We start from the raw sequence: 20,712 nt of genomic DNA, 5'->3' as shown, positions 1-20,712 counted from the left end.
GTGGGTCAGAGAGGTTCTCCTGCCCCTCTGCTCTGCTCTTTAGTTCAAATATAATGAAGATATACTTGGGGAACATATATATATACATATATATATAATATATACAGCCACAGCACCCTGAGAATGCCCCATCTCGTCTGATGTGGGAAGCTAAGCAGGGTCGGGCCCGGTCAGTGCTTGGATGGGAGACCAATGGTATCTGGGGGGGATTAGAAGGGGGTGGTCAGTAGGTCAGAGAGGTTCTCCTGCCCCTCTGCTCTGCCGTTTAGTTCAGATACTATCAGGATATAGTTGGGGAATATATCTATACACATATATATAATATATACAGCCATAGCACCCTGAGAACGCCCCATCTCGTCTGATCTGGGAAGCTAAGCAGGGTCGGGCCCGGTCAGTGCTTGGATGGGAGACCAGCTGGGAATAGCGGGTGCTGTGGGCTGAGCCAGCACTGGCCCTTGTGGCCAGGAAGCCAATGGGACCTGGGGGGGTTAGAAGGGGGTGCTCATTAGGTAGGTCAGGGAGGTTCTCCTGCTTCTTGTTAATTAGGAGGGGAACACTGTTAATTAGGAGGGGAAAGGTTGACTGGCAGGGTTTAGGATGGACACGTCGCTCCCGGTTTTAAAAGCGACCAGGGAATGCAAAGCAGCGATACTGGGGGGCAACACGGCCACCTGCTTAACTACAGGATTAATTAAGCAAAAGGACCTGACCCCCCCGCCGGATTGTATTAAACAAACACCCGCCGGGTTCCCCACGACAACGACTGTTGGAAATGAGGAAAAATGGGGTGAAATACTCACTTTTGGGGTCCTGGGGCTCCGGTTTGTTCCCAGGCGGCTCCGGGGAGAGTTTGGTCCCGATTCGGGGGGGCGGCGGGTCCAGCTGCCCCCCAGGGGTGGGTTTTTTGGGGAGCGGGGGGGACCCCAACTCCATGGCCACCAAGTCGTCGTCCTCCGGAGCCAGGACTGAAAGAGAAGGACATTGTCACCCCCCTGGTGGGTAAATGTGACTGAGCGGGGTCACTGGGGGGGTGGGGAGGATTTAAGGTGTTGCGCACGGGGCTGGGGGGGTTAGGGGGGGACAATCGCCCCAGTGACAGGTGACGTGGTGTTGAGACACGGTGACGTGGTGGGGGGCTTGGGGACAGAGGATGGGGGATGGCAGGTCCCTCGGAGGGGACGGTGGCGGTTCCAGGGGGGGACACTGATGGTGGCACCTCCCTGGGGCGGTACAGAAGTGGTGGCACCTCCCAACCAGGGAGGGGACGGGGAAGGTGACAGGTCTGACGGGTCCCTGTGGGGATGGGACAGGGACAGTGGCACCTCCCTGTGGGGAGGGGACACTGATGGTGGCACCTCCCTGCTGGGGAGGGACAAGGAAGGTGGCACCTCCCTGTGGGGAAAGGGACAGGGACGGTGGCACCTCACTGTGGGGAAGGGGACACTGATGGTGGCACCTCCCTGTGGGGAAGGGGACACCAATGGTGGCACCTCACTGTGGGGAGGGGACAGGGATGGTGGCACCTCACTGTGGGGAAGGGGACACTGATGGTGGCACCTCGCTGTGGGGAAGGGGACACCAATGGTGGCACCTCACTGTGGGGAGGGGACAGGGATGGTGGCAGCTTGCTAGGGGAAGGGGACACTGATGGTGGCACCTCTCTGTAGAGGGGAGGACAGGGACAGTGGCATGTCCCTGTGAAAAGAGGACAAGGAAGGTGGCACTTCACTGTGGGGAAGGGGACACCAATGGTGGCACCTGGTTGTGGGGAAGGGGACACTGATGGTAGCATCTCGTTGTGGGGACAGGGGAGGTGGCAGCTCCCTACCACGTAGGGGACACCGATGGTGGCACCTCACTGTGGGGAAGGGGACACCAATAGTGGCACCTTGCTGTGGGGAGGGGACAGGGATGGTGGCAGCTTGCTATGGGAAGGGGACACTGATGGTGGCACCTCACTGTAGGGAAGGGGACAGTGATGGTGGCACCTCACTGTGGGGTGGGGGACATTGATGGTGGCACCTCGCTGTGGGGAAGGGGACACTGATGGTGGCACCTCGCTGTGGGGAAGGGGACACTGATGGTGGCACCTCGCTGTGGGGAAGGGGACACTGATGGTGGCACCTCACTGTGGGGAAGGGGACACTGATGGTGGCACCTCGCTGTGGGGAAGGGGACACTGATGGTGGCACCTCGCTGTGGGGAAGGGGACACTGATGGTGGCACCTCGCTGTGGGGAAGGGGACACTGATGGTGGCACCTCGCTGTGGGGAAGGGGACACTGATGGTGGCACCTCACTGTGGGGAAGGGGACACTGATGGTGGCACCTCGCTGTGGGGAAGGGGACACTGATGGTGGCACCTCCCTGTGGGGAAGGGGACACTGATGGTGGCACCTGGTTGTGGGGAAGGGGACACTGATGGTGGCACCTCCCTGTGGGGAAGGGGACACTGATGGTGGCACCTCACTGTGGGGAAGGGGACACTGAAGGTGACACCTCCCTGTGGGGAAGGGGACATTGATGGTGGCACCTCACTGTGGGGAAGGGGACACTGATGGTGGCACCTCCCTATGGGCAAGGGGACACCAATGGTGGCACCTCCCTGTGGGGAAGGGGACACTGATGGTGGCACCTCCCTATGGGCAAGGGGACACCAATGGTGGCACCTCCCTGTGGGGAAGGGGACAGTGATGGTGGCACCTCCCTGTGGGGTGGGGGACACTGATGGTGGCACCTCACTGTGGGGAAGGGGACAGTGATGGTGGCACCTCCCTGCCAGGGAGGGGACAAGGGAGGCGGCAGCTCGCTGGCCGGGGGCGGATGGGCTGGGACAGGGAAGGCGGCAGCTCCCGCCAGAGCGGGGCCGGGGGGACCCTCGGCCGCCCCGCCCGGGCCCGGGGACACGTCGGGCGCTGCCCCGGCCCCACCGGCCGCCGCTTCCCAGCCCGGGGCGGTGCCGGGATTTGCATCCCCCCTCCCCGGATCGTGTCCCGTCCCACCCCCCCCCCCCGCAGCCGCACCCGGGGGGGGCGGGAAACGGGCTCCCCCTCCCCGCGCTGACACAACGAGCGGCCGGGCCGGGCCCGGGGGTCCCGCCGGGGGCCCGGGAGGGACAAAGCGAGGCCGGCGAACGGACAAAGGAGGGCGGCGGCTCCGCGACAGGCGCCTCCGCCGGGCTCCCCGCGCTGTTCCCCGGCAGGGCCGGGCCTGGAAGCGGCGGCGGCCCCGGGCCGGGCCCAGCGCTGCGGCGGGGCCTGGGTGGGAGGGGGGGGGGGATGGGGGTGAGGGCCGCGGTTGGGCCCGGCGGGGCGGGGCCGGCGGAGGAAAAGGGGCGCTCACCCGGCTCGGGCGCCGCCTCGGGCTCGGGTTCGCCGTCCCCACCCCGGTCCCGGTCCCGGGGTCGCGGCGCCGCCGCCGCTTTTGTCACTTTGGGCTGCGAGGAGGTGGAGGCCGCCATCTTGGCTCCGGCACATGCGGGGCGGCCGCCAGGCGGCCAGGCCGAGCGCCGAGCGGCCCGCGCGCGCGCCCCGCCAGGTCGAGCGGTCGAGCGCCGAACTGACAGTATTAGTGTCAGGGGTTGGAAGGGACCTCAAAGCTCATCCATCCAACCCCCCGGAGCGGGAACACCCGGCTGAGGTGACACAGGAACGTGTCCCTGTCCTTGAACTGAGGGGCCACAACTGGACACACTATTCCAGATGTGACACACTATTCCAGATGTGACACACTATTCCAGATGTGGCCTCCCCAGGGCAGAGCAGAGGGGCAGGAGAACCTCTCTGACCTACTGACCACCCCCTTCTAACCCCCCCAGGTCCCATTGGCTTCCTGGCCACAAGGGCCAGTGCTGGCTCAGCCCACAGCACCCGCTATTCCCAGCTGGTCTCCCATCCAAGCGCTGACCGGGCCCGACCCTGCTTAGCTTCCCAGATCAGACGGGATGGGGCGTTCTCAGGGTGCTATGCCTGTTTATATTACATTTATGTATATATATATGTTCCCCAAGTATATCCTGATAGTATCTGAACTAAACCCTTTTTTCAAGGGCAAGCAGAGGGGCAGGAGAACCTCTCTGACCCACTGACCATCCCCTTCTAATTCTCCCCAGGTACCACTGGTCTCCCATCCAAGCACTGACCGGGCCCGACCCTGCTTAGCTTCCCACATCAGACAGGATCGGGTGTTCCTAGGGTGCTATGGTTATTAGAATACATTATACACATATTCATATATCCTAACATTATACACATATACATATGTATGAGGCTCAAACCCAACGCACGGGCTCCGTGTCAGGGCAAACGACCCGAGAAAAGACGATACGGGGGGGAACGGGCGGCGTGGGAGGGAGGGAAGCGAAGCAGGAGGCCAACGGGAGCGTCTCCGTCACCTGGAACTTGAGAAAGGAATCAAAGAGGCTGGAAAGTAGGTCAGGCTGCGAGCACAGAAGGAACAAGCACGGAGGAACAAAAATAAGCAGAGAAAATGACAAAAGGAGAGCGTGACCTGAGAACCGTGACGCCAAGAGCGGCCGCTTTGACTCTCCAGCCCTCCCCGAGCTCAATGGGACCCCAACGGGCTTGGAGGGCGACCTTGGTGGCACTTGGGGACCTCCAGAAGGTGTTTTTAACCTCTGTTCATCCGCGATTAACGCGGGAGGACAAAAGGCCACGGCCACAAAGCTTCTTGATTCCTCGCCGGGGTGAAACCGCAATGAACCGGGGGAAGCGAAGGTCGGGGTGGAAACCGGAGCCGCCGCCAAGCTGCGCCGAGGTCTCGGCTCTAAGTAAAGCGGCGAGGAAGAAACAAAGCGTGAAAAACCCGCCATAAAATCGACAATAAATGTCGTTTTCCAGCGCTGGTTGTGGTGGTGGAAGAGCCTTCGCTTCCTTATCTTCAGCTTGTCGATGAGCCCGGCACCCCGAAATCATGGGGTTAAAAGAGATGGGAGAAGGAACCCAAAATGCGGTGGGGTTTCTGTTACTTGTATCTCTGAGCGGGTCACCCCTAAATCGCTTTTGAAGACTTAATGTTCGGACCTCGTGGCCAAAGGGCCACCTGTGGCTTGGGACGGCGTGGCCGTGGTCCCACGTCTTGGGGTGACCGTCACCTCGAGTCCTGAGGGCACTTTGGGGCTCCGTGATCTAAGGAGGACGGAAAATCTGATGGTTTGTCCAAAGGAGATGGGGAAAGGACCTGGGAAAGTTCTGGAAGCAGCTGAGGACACTGGGGTTGGTCACCATGGAGAAGAGGGGGCGCAGAGGTGACCCCACGGCTGTTTGTAGCTTCTTGGAGGTGGGGGAGCGGGTTGGGATGGGGAATCGTTCCTTGAGCTCAGGGCATCCAATGGATCCTCGTCCTCTCCTAGAAACATCCAGCTGACCCCATCCATCTCCTAAATACATCCAACTGACCCTCTCCCTTCCCTAAATACATCCAACTGACCCTCTCCCTCCCCTAAATACATCCAACCGACCCTCTCCCTCCCCTAAATACATCCAACTGACCCTCTCCCTCCCCTCAATACATCCAACTGACCCTCTCCCTCCCCTAAATACATCCAACCGACCCTCTCCCTCCCCTAAATACATCCAACTGACCCTCTCCCTCCCCTAAATACATCCAACCGATCCTCTTGCTCCCCTAAAAAACATTCAACCGACCCTCTCGCTCCCCTAAAACCATCCAACCAACCCTCTCCCTCCCCTAAATACATCCAACCGACCCTCTCCCTCCCCTAAATACATCCAACTGACCCTCTCCCTCCCCTAAATACATCCAAACGACCCTCTCCCTTCCCTAAAAACCCAGGGCATTGTTCCCTGAGCTCAGGGCATCCAACTGACCCTTTTCCCTCCCCTAAATTCATCCAAACGACCCTCTCGCTTCCTTAAACACCCAGGGAATCATTCCCTGAGCTCAGGGCATCCAACTGACCCTCTCCCTCTCCTAAATGTCCAGGGAATCATCCCCTGAGCTCATAATATCCAACTGACCCTCTCCCTCCCCTAAAAACCCAGGGAATCGTTCTCTCAGCTCACAGCATCCAACTGACCTTCTCCAGTCCCTAAAAACATCCAACCGACCCTTTCCCTCCCCTAAAAACACCCAACCGACCCTCTCCCTTCCCAAAAAACATCCAACCAACCCTCTAGCTCCCTTAAAACCCAGGGAATCATTCCTTGAGCTCAGGGCATCCAACCAACCCTCTCCCTCTCCGAAATATCCAGGGAATCATTCCCTGAGCTCACAACATTCAACCGACCCTCTCCCTCCCCTCAAAACCCAGGGGATTGTTCCCTGAGCTCATAACATCCAGCTGATCTTCTCCCATCCTCAATATCCAGGGAATTGTTCCCTGAACTCGTAACATCCAACCGACCCTCTCGCTCCCCTAAATACATCCAAATGACCCTCTCCCTTCCTAAATACATCCAACTGACCCTCTCCCTCCCCTAAATACATCCAAATGACCCTCTCCCTCCCCTAAATACATCCAAATGACCCTCTCCCTTCCCTAAATACATCCAACTGACCCTCTCCCTTCCCTAAATACATCCAAACGACCCTCTCCCTCCCCTAAATACATCCAACTGACCCTCTCCCTTCCCTAAATACATCCAACCGACCCTCTCCCTCCCCTAAATACATCCAACCGACCCTCTCCCTCCCCTCAATACATCCAACCGACCCTCTCCCTCCCCTAAATACATCCAACGGACCCTCTCCCTCCCCTAAATACATCCAACTGACCCTCTCCCTCCCCTAAATACATCCAAATGACCCTCTCCCTTCCCTAAATACATCCAACTGACCCTCTCCCTCCCCTAAATACATCCAACTGACCCTCTCCCTCCCCTAAATACATCCAAATGACCCTCTCCCTTCCCTAAATACATCCAACTGACCCTCTCCCTCCCCTAAATACATCCAACTGACCCTCTCCCTCCCCTAAATACATCCAACCGACCCTCTCCCTCCCCTAAATACATCCAACTGACCCTCTCCCTCCCCTAAATACATCCAACTGACCCTCTCCCTCCCCTAAATACATCCAACTGACCCTCTCCCTTCCCTAAATACATCCAACTGACCCTCTCCCTCCCCTAAATACATCCAACCGACCCTCTCCCTCCCCTAAACCATCCAACTGACCCTCTCCCTTCCCTAAAACCATCCAACCGACCCTCTCGCTCCCCTAAAACCATCCAACCGACCCTCTCCCTCCCCTAAATACATCCAACTGACCCTCTCGCTCCCCTAAAATCCCAGGGAATTGTTCCCTGAGCTCAGGGCATCCAACCGACCCTCTCCCTCCCCTCAACACATCCAACCAACCCTCTCCCTCCCCTAACGCCCCGCCATGTCCTAGCACAGGGCCAGCCGGCCGCCGCGGTCTCCGGCGCCGCGTGGGGTGGAATCCGAGCAGCAAACCAACATCTCCTCCCGTCCCTCGACACGGTGAAACGCCGTTATCCCCACGCGGGAGCGGACGCGGAGGAGAAACACGGGTTGGGACGGTAAGAGAGGCCGCGAGGAGTTAAACCCAGAAGAAAACAGGAGGAGGATGACGGCCACGAGTCGTTCGGAGGAGGATGTGATTGCCCAATGCGTCCCGGCGCCTGCCAAGAACACCACGTGTGCTGCGGGGCGGCTGCCAAGGGCTGCGGAGCCAGGAGACGCCAACGGTTGGTTTTTAAGCTGTATAAAAGTGAAGCGGAGCGAACGTCGCAACCCTCCCCACGTCAGAGCCCGTCCTGGATCAACCTCCGGCTCCGTGCAGCCGGGACGGGCCCGGCGCCGAGCGCGGTGAACACATCGGGGACCATCGAGGGGCTGAAATCGGGACCGAAAAGGAGGAGGTTGAAAGATTTGGGTGTACGGAAGAGCCAGAAACTTGTCGGTGTTTATTGCGGGGAAAACGCACGGTAAAGGATTTAAATATGAAAAGCTCTGTGTCTGGTGGGGATTTGGTTACAAGCCCCAGGATGCGGAGGCACCGTTGTGCCCAAAGTGTCTGCCGGCACCGCCAATGGGAACAGCGGCACCGCCAACGGGAACAGCGGCACCGTGATAAGGAAACAGCGGCACCGCCAACGGGAACACCGGCACCGTGATAAGGAAACAGCGGCACCGTGAACGGGAACACCGGTACTGTGATAAGGAAACAACGGCACCGCGAACGGGAACACCGGCACCGTGATAAGGAAACAGCGGCACCGCGAACGGGAACACCGGCACCGTGATAAGGAAACAGCGGCACCGCCAACGGGAACACCGGCACCGTGATAAGGAAACACCGGCACCGCGAATGGAAACAGCGGCACCGTGAAAAGGATACACCGGCACCGCAAATGGGAACACCGGCACCGCCACACGGAGCTGCTGCCACGGCACAGGGAGCTGGTAGCAAGACATGGAGCTGCTGGCACAGTGACATGGAGCCACCGACCATGACATGGAGCCATCAGCTGAGACATGGAGCCACCAGCCGAGACATGGAGCTGCTGGCTGTGACATGGAGCCTCTGACCATGACATGGAGCCATCAGCCGAGACATGGAGCCACTGGCTGTGACATGGAGCCACCGACCATGACATGGAGCCATCAGCCAAGACACGAAGCCACTGGCACCGTAACACACAGCCACCAGTCAAGACATGGAGCTACCAGCACCGTGACACGGAGCCACCAGCCAAGACACGGAGCTGCTGGCACAGTGACATGGAGCCACCGACCATGACATGGAGCCATCAGCCGAGACATGGAGCCACCATCCCAGACATGGAGCCACTGGCTGTGACATGGAGCCTTTGACCATGACATGGAGCCATCAGCCTAGACACGAAGCCACTGGCACTGTAACACACAGCCACCAGTCAAGACATGGAGCCACCAACCAAGACATGGAGCTACCAGCACCGTGACACGGAGCCACCAGCCAAGACACGGAGCTGCTGGCACAGTGACATGGAGCCACTGACCATGACATGGAGCCATCAGCCGAGACATGGAGCCACTATCCCAGACATGGAGCCACTGGCTGTGACATGGAGCCTCTGACCACGACATGGAGCCATCAGCCGAGACACGAAGCCACTGGCACCGTAACACACAGCCACCAGTCAAGACATGGAGCCACCAACCAAGACATGGAGCTACCAGCACCGTGACACGGAGCCACCAGCCAAGACACGGAGCTGCTGGCACAGTGACATGGAGCCACCAACCATGACATGAAGCCATCAGCTGAGACACGGAGCCACCAGCACCATGACACACAGACACCAGTCAAGACATGGAGCAACCAGCACCGTGACACGGAGCCACCAGCGAAGACACGGAACCACCAACCAAGACATGGAGCCAGCAGTGCCCTGACACGGAGCCACCAACCATGACACGGAGCCTCTAGCCAAGACATGGAGCCACCAACCATGACACGGAGCCTCTAGCCAAGACACTGAGCCACCAACCATGACACGGAGCCTCTAGCCAAGACATGGAGCCACCAACCATGACATGGAGCCTCTAGCCAAGACACGGAGCCACCAACCATGACATGGAGCCTCTAGCCAAGACATGGAGCCACCAACCATGACATGGAGCCTCTAGCCAAGACACTGAGCCACCAACCATGACACGGAGCCTCTAGCCAAGACACGGAGCCACCAACCATGACACGGAGCCTCTAGCCAAGACACGGAGCCACCAACCACGACACAGAGCCTCTAGCCAAGACACGGAGCCACCAACCATGACACGGAGCCTCTAGCCAAGACACGGAGCCACCAACCACGACACAGAGCCTCTAGCCAAGACACGGAGCCACCAACCATGACACGGAGCCTCTAGCCAAGACATGGAGCCACCAACCATGACACGGAGCCTCTAGCCAAGACACGGAGCCACCAACCATGACACGGAGCCTCTAGCCAAGACACGGAGCCACCAACCATGACACGGAGCCTCTAGCCAAGACATGGAGCCTCCAGCCAAGACATGGAGCCACCAACCATGACACGGAGCCACCGGCCATGACACGGAGACCCCGGCCAAGACACAGATCCCCCAGCACCACAACCCCCGGTGCGGAGCCACCGCTGACTCCTCACAAGCTCCTCCCGCCATCACCACTCGCTACCAGCCCACATCTCGTTAACGGTGCTTCCACCCCTCTGTAATTAGCACCACTGCAAGCAGAAGCCGCCCAGGCCGGGCTGGCAAAGAGACCATTGCCGGGTCGGCAACGAGACCAGGAGGGTTTTGAGCCGTCCCCGCGAGCTCGGGAGCGTCACCGAGAGGCATCAAAGCCGCTCACAACCGCGATCACCACGGGCTTTGCTGCGCCCGCTCTGGTTACACCAGGTTGCCGGGCTGATGGGTTTGGAAGGGTTTTAAATTCACCCATTTTCTTAGTGTTGTGCCCCAAAGACACACTTGTAAGGGAATACCGAGCGAGTTTAAATGCATAAGCGCAGATTAAGTGGCTCTTGTGTAGGTCACGCTCATCCCGTGCCCGTCCTCAACCTCACCCGGGTTTAAATACTGGAGCAGAGCACAATTCAGCTCCAATTCAACTATTTTTACCTAGAAGGACAATTCCCAACCCAATTTCACCCACCGGCATTTCAAGGCAAAGAGCAGGAGACGCTCGAGTCCCCGGGGGCTGAAAACCACTCGAGTATCGTTGCCCGAACCGATGAGCAAGATCCTATTTCAAGATGTGACCCATTTTTAAAAGCGCCTCGTTGAGAACGGCATTAACCTCTTCTTGCACTCATCACCGAGACGTTTTCCACCCTTCTTAACTCCAAAATCCCCACGCCACGGGTTGTAAAACAGCGGCGCGATCTAGAATGGCTCGTGCCGGTGAATTTTGGCCACCGAGAACCCCAAAATCGCCGCGTTGACGGTTGTGGTCGGCAGGACCATCCAGCTCCTTTGGTCGCTCTTCACCATCCCAACTTTGCCGTGCCAAGGAAGAAGAGTTTGGTGGTGTTGGTGTGTTAATTTACGCTCGTTAAGACTCAATTACCAGCTTGTTGATATTTCAATTAAAGATAAATAGCTAAGAGACAATTAGGCTGAGCGGAACCCAAGGAGAAGCTGCTTTGAGCGCTTCAAGATGCCACCAGAAGCACCGACATCAGTTGGTTTTCCTAACGCACGAGCCGCTTTTTAGTCCTTAGAAGAATTAACGTTGCCAAGTTTTTGGTGCAAACTCTGGGTTTTTGGAGCTTTACAAGGAAGGGGAACCCGGGAGCTGTTTGGGACGGACTCTGGGTTGGAACAGATGATGTTGTTTGAATCGTATGGAGCTCCAGGGATAGAGCGGGACCCAAATCCACATGGGAATGACCCTTCACGGTAACATAAGATCGATGGAAAATACAAAACCGAGGGGTGAAAATGGACACACGGCCAAGCACCAGCAACCACGTTTTCCTCCGGCCACGATTTGTGAAGCTCTAGGGGTTTCCCCCATGGAAACCTTGTTCCTAAATGGGTTTTCCCCGATGCCAAAACCCAAAGGTGCAAAACTGGGACGTGACCCCTCGAGAGCCCCGTCTGCCCAAAAAGCACCATCAGATCTCGCAGGATGCAGAGGGATAAACCAAGCGCGGTTAAGCCGGTTCAACCATTCCCCCTGTCCGGTGACGCTCCGTGCGGCAGGACGCGACGGTTGGGGGTGGTTATGGTGCCACTCACCGTCTCTGTAGGACTGCAGGGACTCGTCGGGCCAGGCCGTGGGGAACGGGGACAGCGGGGACCGCGGGACGCTGCCCTCGGACATGGGGGTGACGCTCTTGCGAGGGGCGAAGCCGTGAGGGTCCCTGTCGCGGTTGGGGGACGAGGGCTCGGCCGCCATGGCCGCCTGCAGCAGCGGGTGCTCCGAGGAGTTGGCCAAGAGCTCCTTGAGGATGTTGATGGGCGAGACGGTGAGTTCCCAGTTGGTGATGCCGAAATCTCGCAGGTGGGCCCTGGCGTGGCTGGAGAGCCCGGCGCGCGTGTCGAAGCCGGCGCCGCAGAACTCGCACCGCATCAGGCTGAACGTGCTCGGGTCGAAGTTGGCGACTGCGGAGAGAAGGGGAGAGCGTCAACGGCGCCGCCAACACCGCGGGTCCGACCTCCGGCACAACCGCGCGTCACCATACATACCCAACTCTCGGCGGGAGGAGAAAACCCCACCGATTAAAGCAAGAAAATAGCAGAGCGAATTGAATACATACTACCTTTTTTCTTCTTCTTTTGGAAGGAAAATTTTTGCTCAATGGCTTTCACTTCTTCCGCCGAGATGAAGTGCCGCACGTTGTAGCTCACGCCCACCCTGTTGAGGTGGCCCCGCACGTGGTTTGCCAGCCCGATGCCGTTGTGGAAGCGGTCGGGGCAATAGGGACATTTCCTCTCCTCGTTCTTCAGCATCGGTGAGTCGGAGTCCAGCAGGTCATCGAGCTCCAGGGGACCCTCCAGCGGAGCGTCCAGCAGGAGCACGTCCAGCGGCAGCGGTTCGTCCATCACCAATTCCCGGTATGGCAATGGCGGTGGTTTCCTCTTGGCCGGTTTCCCCCGCGGCCGCTTGGCGGCCCTGGGGTGCGGGTTCACCTTCTCCAGCAGGACGATGGGGACCATCCGGCGCAGCTGCTGCTGCTGCTCCTCCGAAGCCACCGAAGAATCGGTGGCCTTCAAGGTGGCCCTGAACGTCCTCTTGAGCTCCAGGGCGGCTTGGGGGACGGTGACGGGTTTCACGCTCCTGTTGGGGCTCCAATCCAGCTCGGCGCTCACCGCCATCTCCTCCTCGGCGCTCCCGGCATCCGCGGTCAACCACTTGTGCCTGAGCTCCTCCAGCCCCCCGGGGTGACTCTTTAACCCATCACCTTCTTCCACCTGCTGACCTCCTGCTTTTATTTTCAGCTGCTGCAAAGCGAATTGCGAATAAGCTTTCGCCGAGTGAAAACCGGACAAGCCGAGGTTTTTATGCGGCGCGGCGTACGGAGCCGCTTTCCTGGCGTGAAACCCCGACGCCGGGTAGTCCTTTTTCCCCCCGCCGTTGCTTTTGTCGAGTTTCGGCTGAGCGACGGCGAAACCGTGGAGCGTTTCGTAATGCGCCGCGCCGTCCCGGTGAGGCGGATGGAAAAGCCGCTCGGCTTTGCCGAAATAATCGGCGTCAGCGAAGCGGGCGGGCCTGGCGAGGTTGTAGGTATCTCTGCTCGTTCCCGGTTGATTCGGATCGTCCTCGTAGCCCTCGGCGTCCCAGGAGAGGTGGGAATGGGCGTATTTCATGTGCTCCTTCAGGATGGTCTCGTTGGGCGCCGGGAAGCTGCAGAGGACGCAGGTGCTGAGCCCTTTGCCGCCGGCGGGAGGCGGCGCCGGCACCTGCGGCGCCGCGTGTTCGTTGGGTTTGAAGGGTTTGTAGACGCCGTCCCGCATCTCCCCGCCGGTCGTGCTGCCAAACACGCTCCCGCTCTTCGCCCCTTGGTCCTTCCTCTCCTTGACGTGCATCTTGGCGTGCTGGACGAAGATCTTGGAGGAGTTGGTGCCGAAGACGCACTTGGGGCACTGCAGCCGGGCGTCGCGGCCTTCATCGGGAAACTCGTTCAGCTTCTGGATCTCTTCGATGATTTTCTCCCTCGACTCCTGGTGGAGCCTCTTGTGCTGCTCCAGCGCCGCGGGGTCCCCGAAGGCCCAGCCGCACTCGTTGCAGCAGAACTGGCACTGCCCACCCAAAGCGTCGCCATCGTGGTCCCTCCCCGCGCCGCGGTTGTGTTGTAGCATGTGATCCATCAGATGTTCCTTCTTCTTGAAGTAAATGCTGCACTCGATGCAGGTGTACACGGCGGGGTCCTCCTCGGCGCCCAGCTCCTCCTTGCCCTGCTCCTCCAACAACACGCTGCACACGTAGGGCCTCATCTCCATGTCGTACGAGCTGCAGGCGGCGGGTTCCAGCGCCATCGGCGGCACCCGCTCCACCGAATCCTCGGCGTTGACCGTCCACGACTGTTTGGTGACGGCGAGGTCGGCGCCGAGATGGAGACTCGGCTTCGGGATGGTCCACTCGGCTGTGTTGATGTCGCCCGAGTCGACCATCAGCCCTTTCCTTTGCGCCGGGGGGCTCTCCATGGCTTTGGCTTTGCCCAGGACGGGGTTGAGCGTTGTCCTGAACGCCGGCGGCGTCGGCGGCACTTCGCGCATGGCCTGGCCCCGAAAAGCCAAGGCGGTCACTACATCCGTCGTCTTGTCCTTGTAGTGAGGACTCGGGCTTTTGTTGGCTCTGGAAACCCAGCTGACCCTCTGGATTCCCCTCTTGCTCTTCTCTAAGTGCTCTTTGCCTTCGCCTTGCTTTGGTTCGTTCTTCGGGTACCTCTCTTCGGCGGCGCGAGGACTCGGCGGCCGCGCCGCCGCGTTGGCCGGCTCCTCGGCGTCGCCCTCCAGCCGCTCGGGATCCACCTGCGCCGGGTTTACCGTGGCGGGTTCCGCGGCGAACGCCGAATCCTTGGCGCCGGAGAGTCTCTCTAAAGTGCTTTCTCCTCTGGCGTCGCCCGCTCGCGCCTCCATGGCCGCGTCGTCCCAGGCCGCGCCGCCCGACACCGTCATGTTGCGCAGCTCGAGGGAGCTCCTGCCGTCCGCTCGGTATAGAACCTTCTGGAACTCCAGGCGTTCTTCGTTCGTGGAGCTGGAAATGAGTTTGGAGAGTTAATGGGCGGTTAATGGGATAGTACAAATGTTTCCATCTGCTAAAGGGTTGTCATAGAAGAGTAGCGAGCCTGTGCGGTGTTACAGCACAACGGGCTGGGGGTTTCGTGGTTGCTGCAATGTTGACCCAAATATTAAAGACTTGGGAGAAAAATGAGCCCATCCCAAAATCAAAATGGCGCCGGAATCACCTCAGGGTCAAAATGGCGCCAGAATCACCTCATGGCTCAAAATGGCGCCAGAATCCCCTCAGGGCTCAAAATGGCGCCAGAATCACCTCAGGGCTCAAAATGGCCCTGGGGACATCAAGATGGCCTCAAGTTGTGCCAGGAGAGACTTAGATTGGCTATTTGGCAAAAAATTCTTAATGGAAAGGGATTTTGGGTGTTGGAACAGGCTGCCCAGGGCAGTGCTGCAGCCGCCATCACTTGGGGGTTGAACAGAGGAGCTTCTTGGGGCCATTTTAGCACCAGGGCTGGGTTGTGATTGGACTCCATGATCTTGAGGGGCTTTTCCACCCCAACGTGATTCTAAGATCAGCTCAGGGATCAAAATGGCGCCAGAATCACCTCAGGGTCAAATGGCGCCAGAATCACCTCAGGGCTCAAAATGGCGGCAAAATCACCTCAGAGCTCAAAATGGCGCCAGAATCACCTCAAGGATCAAAATGGCGCCACAATCACCTCAGGGACATCAAAATGGCCCCAAAATCACCTCAGGGCTCAAAATGGTGCCAGAATCACCTCAGGGACATCAAAATGGCAGCAAAATCACCTCAGGGCTCAAAATGGTGCCAGAATCACCTCAGGGATCAAAATGGCGCCAGAATCCCATCAGGGCTCAAAATGGCGGCAGAATCACCTCAGGGCTCAAAATGGCGCCAGAATCACCTCAGGGATCAAAATGGCGCCAGAATCCCCTCAGGGCTCAAAATGGCGCCAGAATCCCCTCAGGGCTCAAAATGGCGCCAGAATCACCTCAGGGCTCAAAATGGCACCAGAATCACCTCAGGGCTCAAAATGGCGCCAGAATCACCTCAGGGATCAAAATGGCGCCAGAATCCCCTCAGGGCTCAAAATGGCGGCACCAAAATCACCTCAGGGCTCAAAATGGCGCCAGAATCCCCTCAGGGCTCAAAATGGCGGCACCAAAATCACCTCAGGGCTCAAAATGGCCCTGGGGACACCAAGATGGCCTCAAGTTGTATCAGGGGAGGTTGAGGTTGGAAATTTGGGGTGATTTCTTCCCCAAAGGGCTGTGGGGCGTTGGAACAGGCTGCCCAGGGCAGTGCTGGAGCCGCCATCACTTGGGGGGTGAACAGAGGAGCTTCTTGGGGCCATTTTAGTGGTGGGGGTGGGTTTAATTGGACTCCATGATCTTGAGGGGCTTTTCCACCCAAACCAACTCTCTGATCCTCTAAACCAGGGACAGTTTATAGCGCAGGAACCCGGGGACTCGAGACCTCGTGCGAGGAGCAGAACCCGACCCGAGCGTCACGTTGTGCTGCGGCGGAACAAAGCGCCTTTGTTGGCCGCCCGTTCCAAACGCTTCTCTTTTCTCCTCCTCCTTTTTCAACCTATTTATTTCCAGCTTATTCCTGGAAAAAAAGGCAAGTTTCTTTCCTTATTTTTACTCGGGTTAACAGGGGGGATGCGTTTGCCGTTGTCTGCGGCTCCAGAGCAGGGAAATGTGATTCCCAGATGCACCATAAACCCTATAAATGTTATTAAAAATAACCCGCTAAGGAAACCGCTGGCCCAGGAAGGAGCAGATACTAAAATAAACCCATTAAAACGTGCCGGGCATTGGTTGTGTCGCTGAATTGGATGAGATAGGGAGAGATTCTGAGGGGGAAACGGGTCCCGGTGCCACCGGGAGGGACAAGGACGTGTGTCCTGGGCTGACGGCCCGAAATTGGCTTTTCCAGGGTGCTCGGGGGTTTTGGGGACACCCAACAAGCCCAAATCCAGTATCGCTGGCCCTGGGAGCGGGGACAGGCCCGGTAGTGCCCAAGGGAATTGGGATGGGGAATCGGGATGGGGAACTGAGGGAACTGGGAAGGGGAACTGGGGGAACTGGGATGGGGAATTGAGGGGACTGGGGTGGGGGACTGGGGTGGGGGACTGGGATGGGGGACTGGGATGGAGAATTGGGATGGAGAATTGGGGGGACTGGGATGGGGAACTGGGATGGGGAATTGGGATGGGGCACTGGGGTGGGGCACTGGGAGAACTGGGATGGGGGACTGGGGTTGGGAATTGGGGGAACTGGGATGGGGAATTGGGATGGAGAATTGGGGGGACTGGGATGGGGAACTGGGATGAGGAACTGGGATGGGGAATCGGGATGGAGAACTGGGGGAACCGGGATGGGGAACCGGGATGGGGTAATTGAGGGGACTGGGATGGGGGACTGGGATGGGGGGCTGGGAGAACCAGGATGGGGAACTGGTGGGACTGGGATGGCTCTGAGGGGAACTGGGATGGCTCTGAGGGGAACTGGGATGCTCCAATGGGAACTGGGATGCTCTGAGGAGAACCGGGATGCCTCCAATGGGAACTGGGATGCTCCAAGATGAACTAGGATGCCCTGAAGGGAACTGGGATGCTCCACAATGAACTGGGATGGCTCTAGGGGAACTGGGATGGCTCCAAAGGGAACTAGGATGCTCCAAGATAAACTGGGATGCTGTGAGGGGAACTGGGATGGCACTGAGGGGAACTGGAATGCTCCAAGATATACTGGGATGGGGAACTGGGGGAACTGGAATGCTCCAAGATGAACTGGGATGGGGAACTAGGATGCTCCAAGATGAACTGGGATGGCACTGAGGGAAACTGGGATGCTCCAAGATGAACTGGGATGGCTCCAATGGGAACTGGAATGCTCCAAGATGAACTGGGATGGCACTGAGGGGAACTGGGATGCTCCAAGATGAACTGGGATGGCACTGAGGGGAACTGGGATGCTCCAAGATGAACTGGGATGGCTCCAATGGGAACTGGAATGCTCCAAGATGAACTGGGATGGCACTGAGGGGAACTGGGATGTTCCAAGATGAACTGGGATGGCACTGAGGGGAACTGGGATGCTCCAAGATGAACTGGGATGGCACTGAGGGGAACTGGGATGCTCCAAGATGAACTGGGATGGCTCCAATGGGAACTGGAATGCTCCAAGATGAACTGGGATGGCTCCAATGGGAACTGGAATGCTCCAAGATGAACTGGGATGGCACTGAGGGGAACTGGGATGTTCCAAGATGAACTGGGATGGCACTGAGGGGAACTGGGATGCTCCAAGATGAACTGGGATGGCTCCAATGGGAACTGGAATGCTCCAAGATGAACTGGGATGGCTCCAATGGGAACTGGAATGCTCCAAGATGACCTGGGATGGCACTGAGGGGAACTGGGATGTTCCAAGATGAACTGGGATGGCACTGAGGGGAACTGGGATGCTCCAAGATGAACTGGGATGGCTCCAATGGGAACTGGAATGCTCCAAGATGAACTGGGATGGCTCCAATGGGAACTGGAATGCTCCAAGATGACCTGGGATGGCACTGAGGGGAACTGGGATGCTCCAAGATGAACTGGGATGGCTCCAAGGGGACCTGGGATGCTCCATGGTGAACTGGGACGGCTCTGGGGGAACTGGGACGGCACCACGGGGTGATTCAGGGCCGGCAGAAGCTGGATGGTTTGTTGGGAAGGTGCAAAAATGGGCCGAATCCCCCAGCAAACGCTGCTCCAGAGGGACCCGCTGCCATCGCCAGAGGTGACACAAACCCCTTGGCAACACCAGGGGGACATTTCACACCTTGGTGCACCCAGAGCGTCCCCACTCTGCGACATCACTTACCCGAGCTGGGTCCTGAGCGCCGGGACGGCACCGGCCAGGGCAGGATCCGGCTCATCTGCAACACAGAGCAAAGCTCCACGGTCAGTGGCCGAGCGAGGCTTTTCCAACACAATTTGCAATAAAATGATTGATTTCCCATGGTAAAAAAGCTTTCCCGGTAGATAAACCCCCCTCTCTTCCCGCCACCCGTCCGTCCCTCCCGCGGACGGGTCCGGATTATGGGCGGATTTCCGAGCTGCGCTTAAGAGGGTTTAATCCCACGCCCAACGATTTGATATCTCATCGTTCCCGTGGTTAAGCGGGTTAACGGGAAGACGCGGCCAGATGAGAGTTGTCGTGGTTCACCCTGCGATGGCAATGGGTTCATCAACATCATCATCATCTTGGGTCATGGGACACTCAACAGCCTGGCCTTGGGCAAGAAAACTTGCTGCTGGGACAAGGAATTGTCACCATCATCATCATCATGACCAACATCTTCTTGGGTCATGGGACACCCAACAGCTCAGCCCTGGACAAGCAAAGTTGCTGCTGGGACAAGGAATTGTCCCCTGTCCCTATTCCCATTATCATCATCATCTTGGGTCATGGGACACCCAACAGCCCGGCCTTGGGCAACTAAACTTACTGCTGGGACAAGGAATTGTCACCATCATCATCATCATCACCAACATCTTCTTGGATCATGGGATGCCCAACAGCCCGGCCTTGGGCAAGCTAAATTGCTGCTGGGACAGGGAATTGTCATCACCATCATCATGATCATCATCTTGGGTCATGAGACACCCAACAGTCCAGCCCTGGGCAAGCAAACTTGTTTCTGGGGCAACGAATTGTCCCCTGTCCCTATTCCCATCATCATCATCATCATCTTGGGTCATGGGACACCCAACGGCCCAGCTCTGGGCAAGAAAACTTGCTGCTGGGACAAGGAGTGGTCACCATCATCAACATCATCAACATCATCACCATCACCAACAGCTTCTTGGGTCATGGGACACCCAACAGCCCAGCCCTGGCCAAGCAAAGTTGCTGCTGGGACAAGGAATTGTCACCATCATCATCAACATCATCATCACCATGTTGGGTCATGGGATGCCCAACAACCCCATCATGGGCAAGCAAAGTTGCTGCTGGGACAAGGAATTGTCCCCTGTCCCTATTCCTATCATCACCATCTTGGGTCATGGGACACCCAACAGCCCAGCCCTGGGCAAGCAAACTTGTTTCTGGAGCAACAAATTGTCCCCTGTCCCTATTCCCATCATCATCATCATCATCATCATCATCTTGGGTCATGGCCCCACCACAGCCCCGTCATGGGCAAGAAAACTTGCTGCTGGGACAAGGAACTGTCACCATCATCATCTTCTTGGGTCATGGGACACCCAACAGCCCAGCCCTGGACAAGCAAAGTTGCTGCTGGGACAAGGAATTGTCCCCTGTCCCTATTCCCATCACCATCATCACCGTGGGTCATGGGACACCCAATAGCCTGGCCCTGGGCAACTAAACTTACTGCTGGGACAAGGAATTGTCACCATCATCATCATCATCATCATCATCTTGGGTCATGGGACACCCAATAGCCTGGCCCTGGGCAACTAAACTTACTGCTGGGACAAGGAATTGTCCCCTGTCCCTATTCCCATCATCATCATCATCATCATCTTGGGTCATGGGACACCCAATAGCCCAGCCCTGGGCAAGCAAACTTGTTTTTGGGGCAATGAATTGTCCCCTGTCCCTATTCCCATCATCATCATCATCATCATCTTGGGTCATGGGACACCCAATAGCCCAGCCCTGGGCAACTAAACTTACTGCTGCGACAAGGAGTGGTCATCACCATCATCATCATCATCATCATCATCATCATCATCATCTTGGGTCATGGGACACCCAACAGCCCAGCCCTGGACAAGCAAACTTGTTTCTGCGGCAATGAACTGTCCCCCCCTGTCCCTATTCCCATTATCATCATCATCATCATCATCTTCTTGAGTCATGGGACACCCAACAGCCCAGCTCTTGGCAAGAAAACTTGCTGCTGGGACAAGGAGTGGTCATCACCATCATCATCATCATCATCATCATCATCATCTTGGGTCATGGGACACCCAACATCCCAGCCCTGGGCAAGTAAACT

General features: G+C 57.8%; 1 protein-coding gene and 2 pseudogenes across 3 annotated transcripts in view; 1 reads left to right on the top strand and 2 right to left on the bottom strand.

The window, feature by feature from the left end:
* WIZ (WIZ zinc finger) overlaps window positions 1-20,712 on the bottom strand; it is a 61,518-nt gene that overhangs the window by 15,895 nt on the left and 24,911 nt on the right. For 2 of the 3 annotated variants that reach the window (XM_065043944.1, XM_065043946.1), the window contains exons 3-6: window positions 18,564-18,618; window positions 12,239-14,679; window positions 11,718-12,083; window positions 804-968 (exon numbers count right to left, since the gene is read on the bottom strand). In XM_065043944.1, coding sequence (XP_064900016.1) covers window positions 804-968; window positions 11,718-12,083; window positions 12,239-14,679; window positions 18,564-18,618 — 3,027 coding nt within the window. The remainder of the gene's footprint in view (window positions 1-803; window positions 969-11,717; window positions 12,084-12,238; window positions 14,680-18,563; window positions 18,619-20,712) is intronic. The other variant, XM_065043945.1, reaches the window with a different exon arrangement.
* On the top strand, window positions 324-442 carry LOC135576773 (5S ribosomal RNA; annotated as a pseudogene).
* Window positions 3,860-3,978, bottom strand: LOC135576814 (5S ribosomal RNA; annotated as a pseudogene).

This window comes from Columba livia, chromosome 30 (genome assembly GCF_036013475.1).
Source record: "Columba livia isolate bColLiv1 breed racing homer chromosome 30, bColLiv1.pat.W.v2, whole genome shotgun sequence".
Classification (NCBI taxonomy): domain Eukaryota; kingdom Metazoa; phylum Chordata; class Aves; order Columbiformes; family Columbidae; genus Columba; species Columba livia.
The sequence above is the reverse complement of the archived record's forward strand: the minus strand, read 5'-3'. Positions and strand labels throughout refer to the sequence as shown.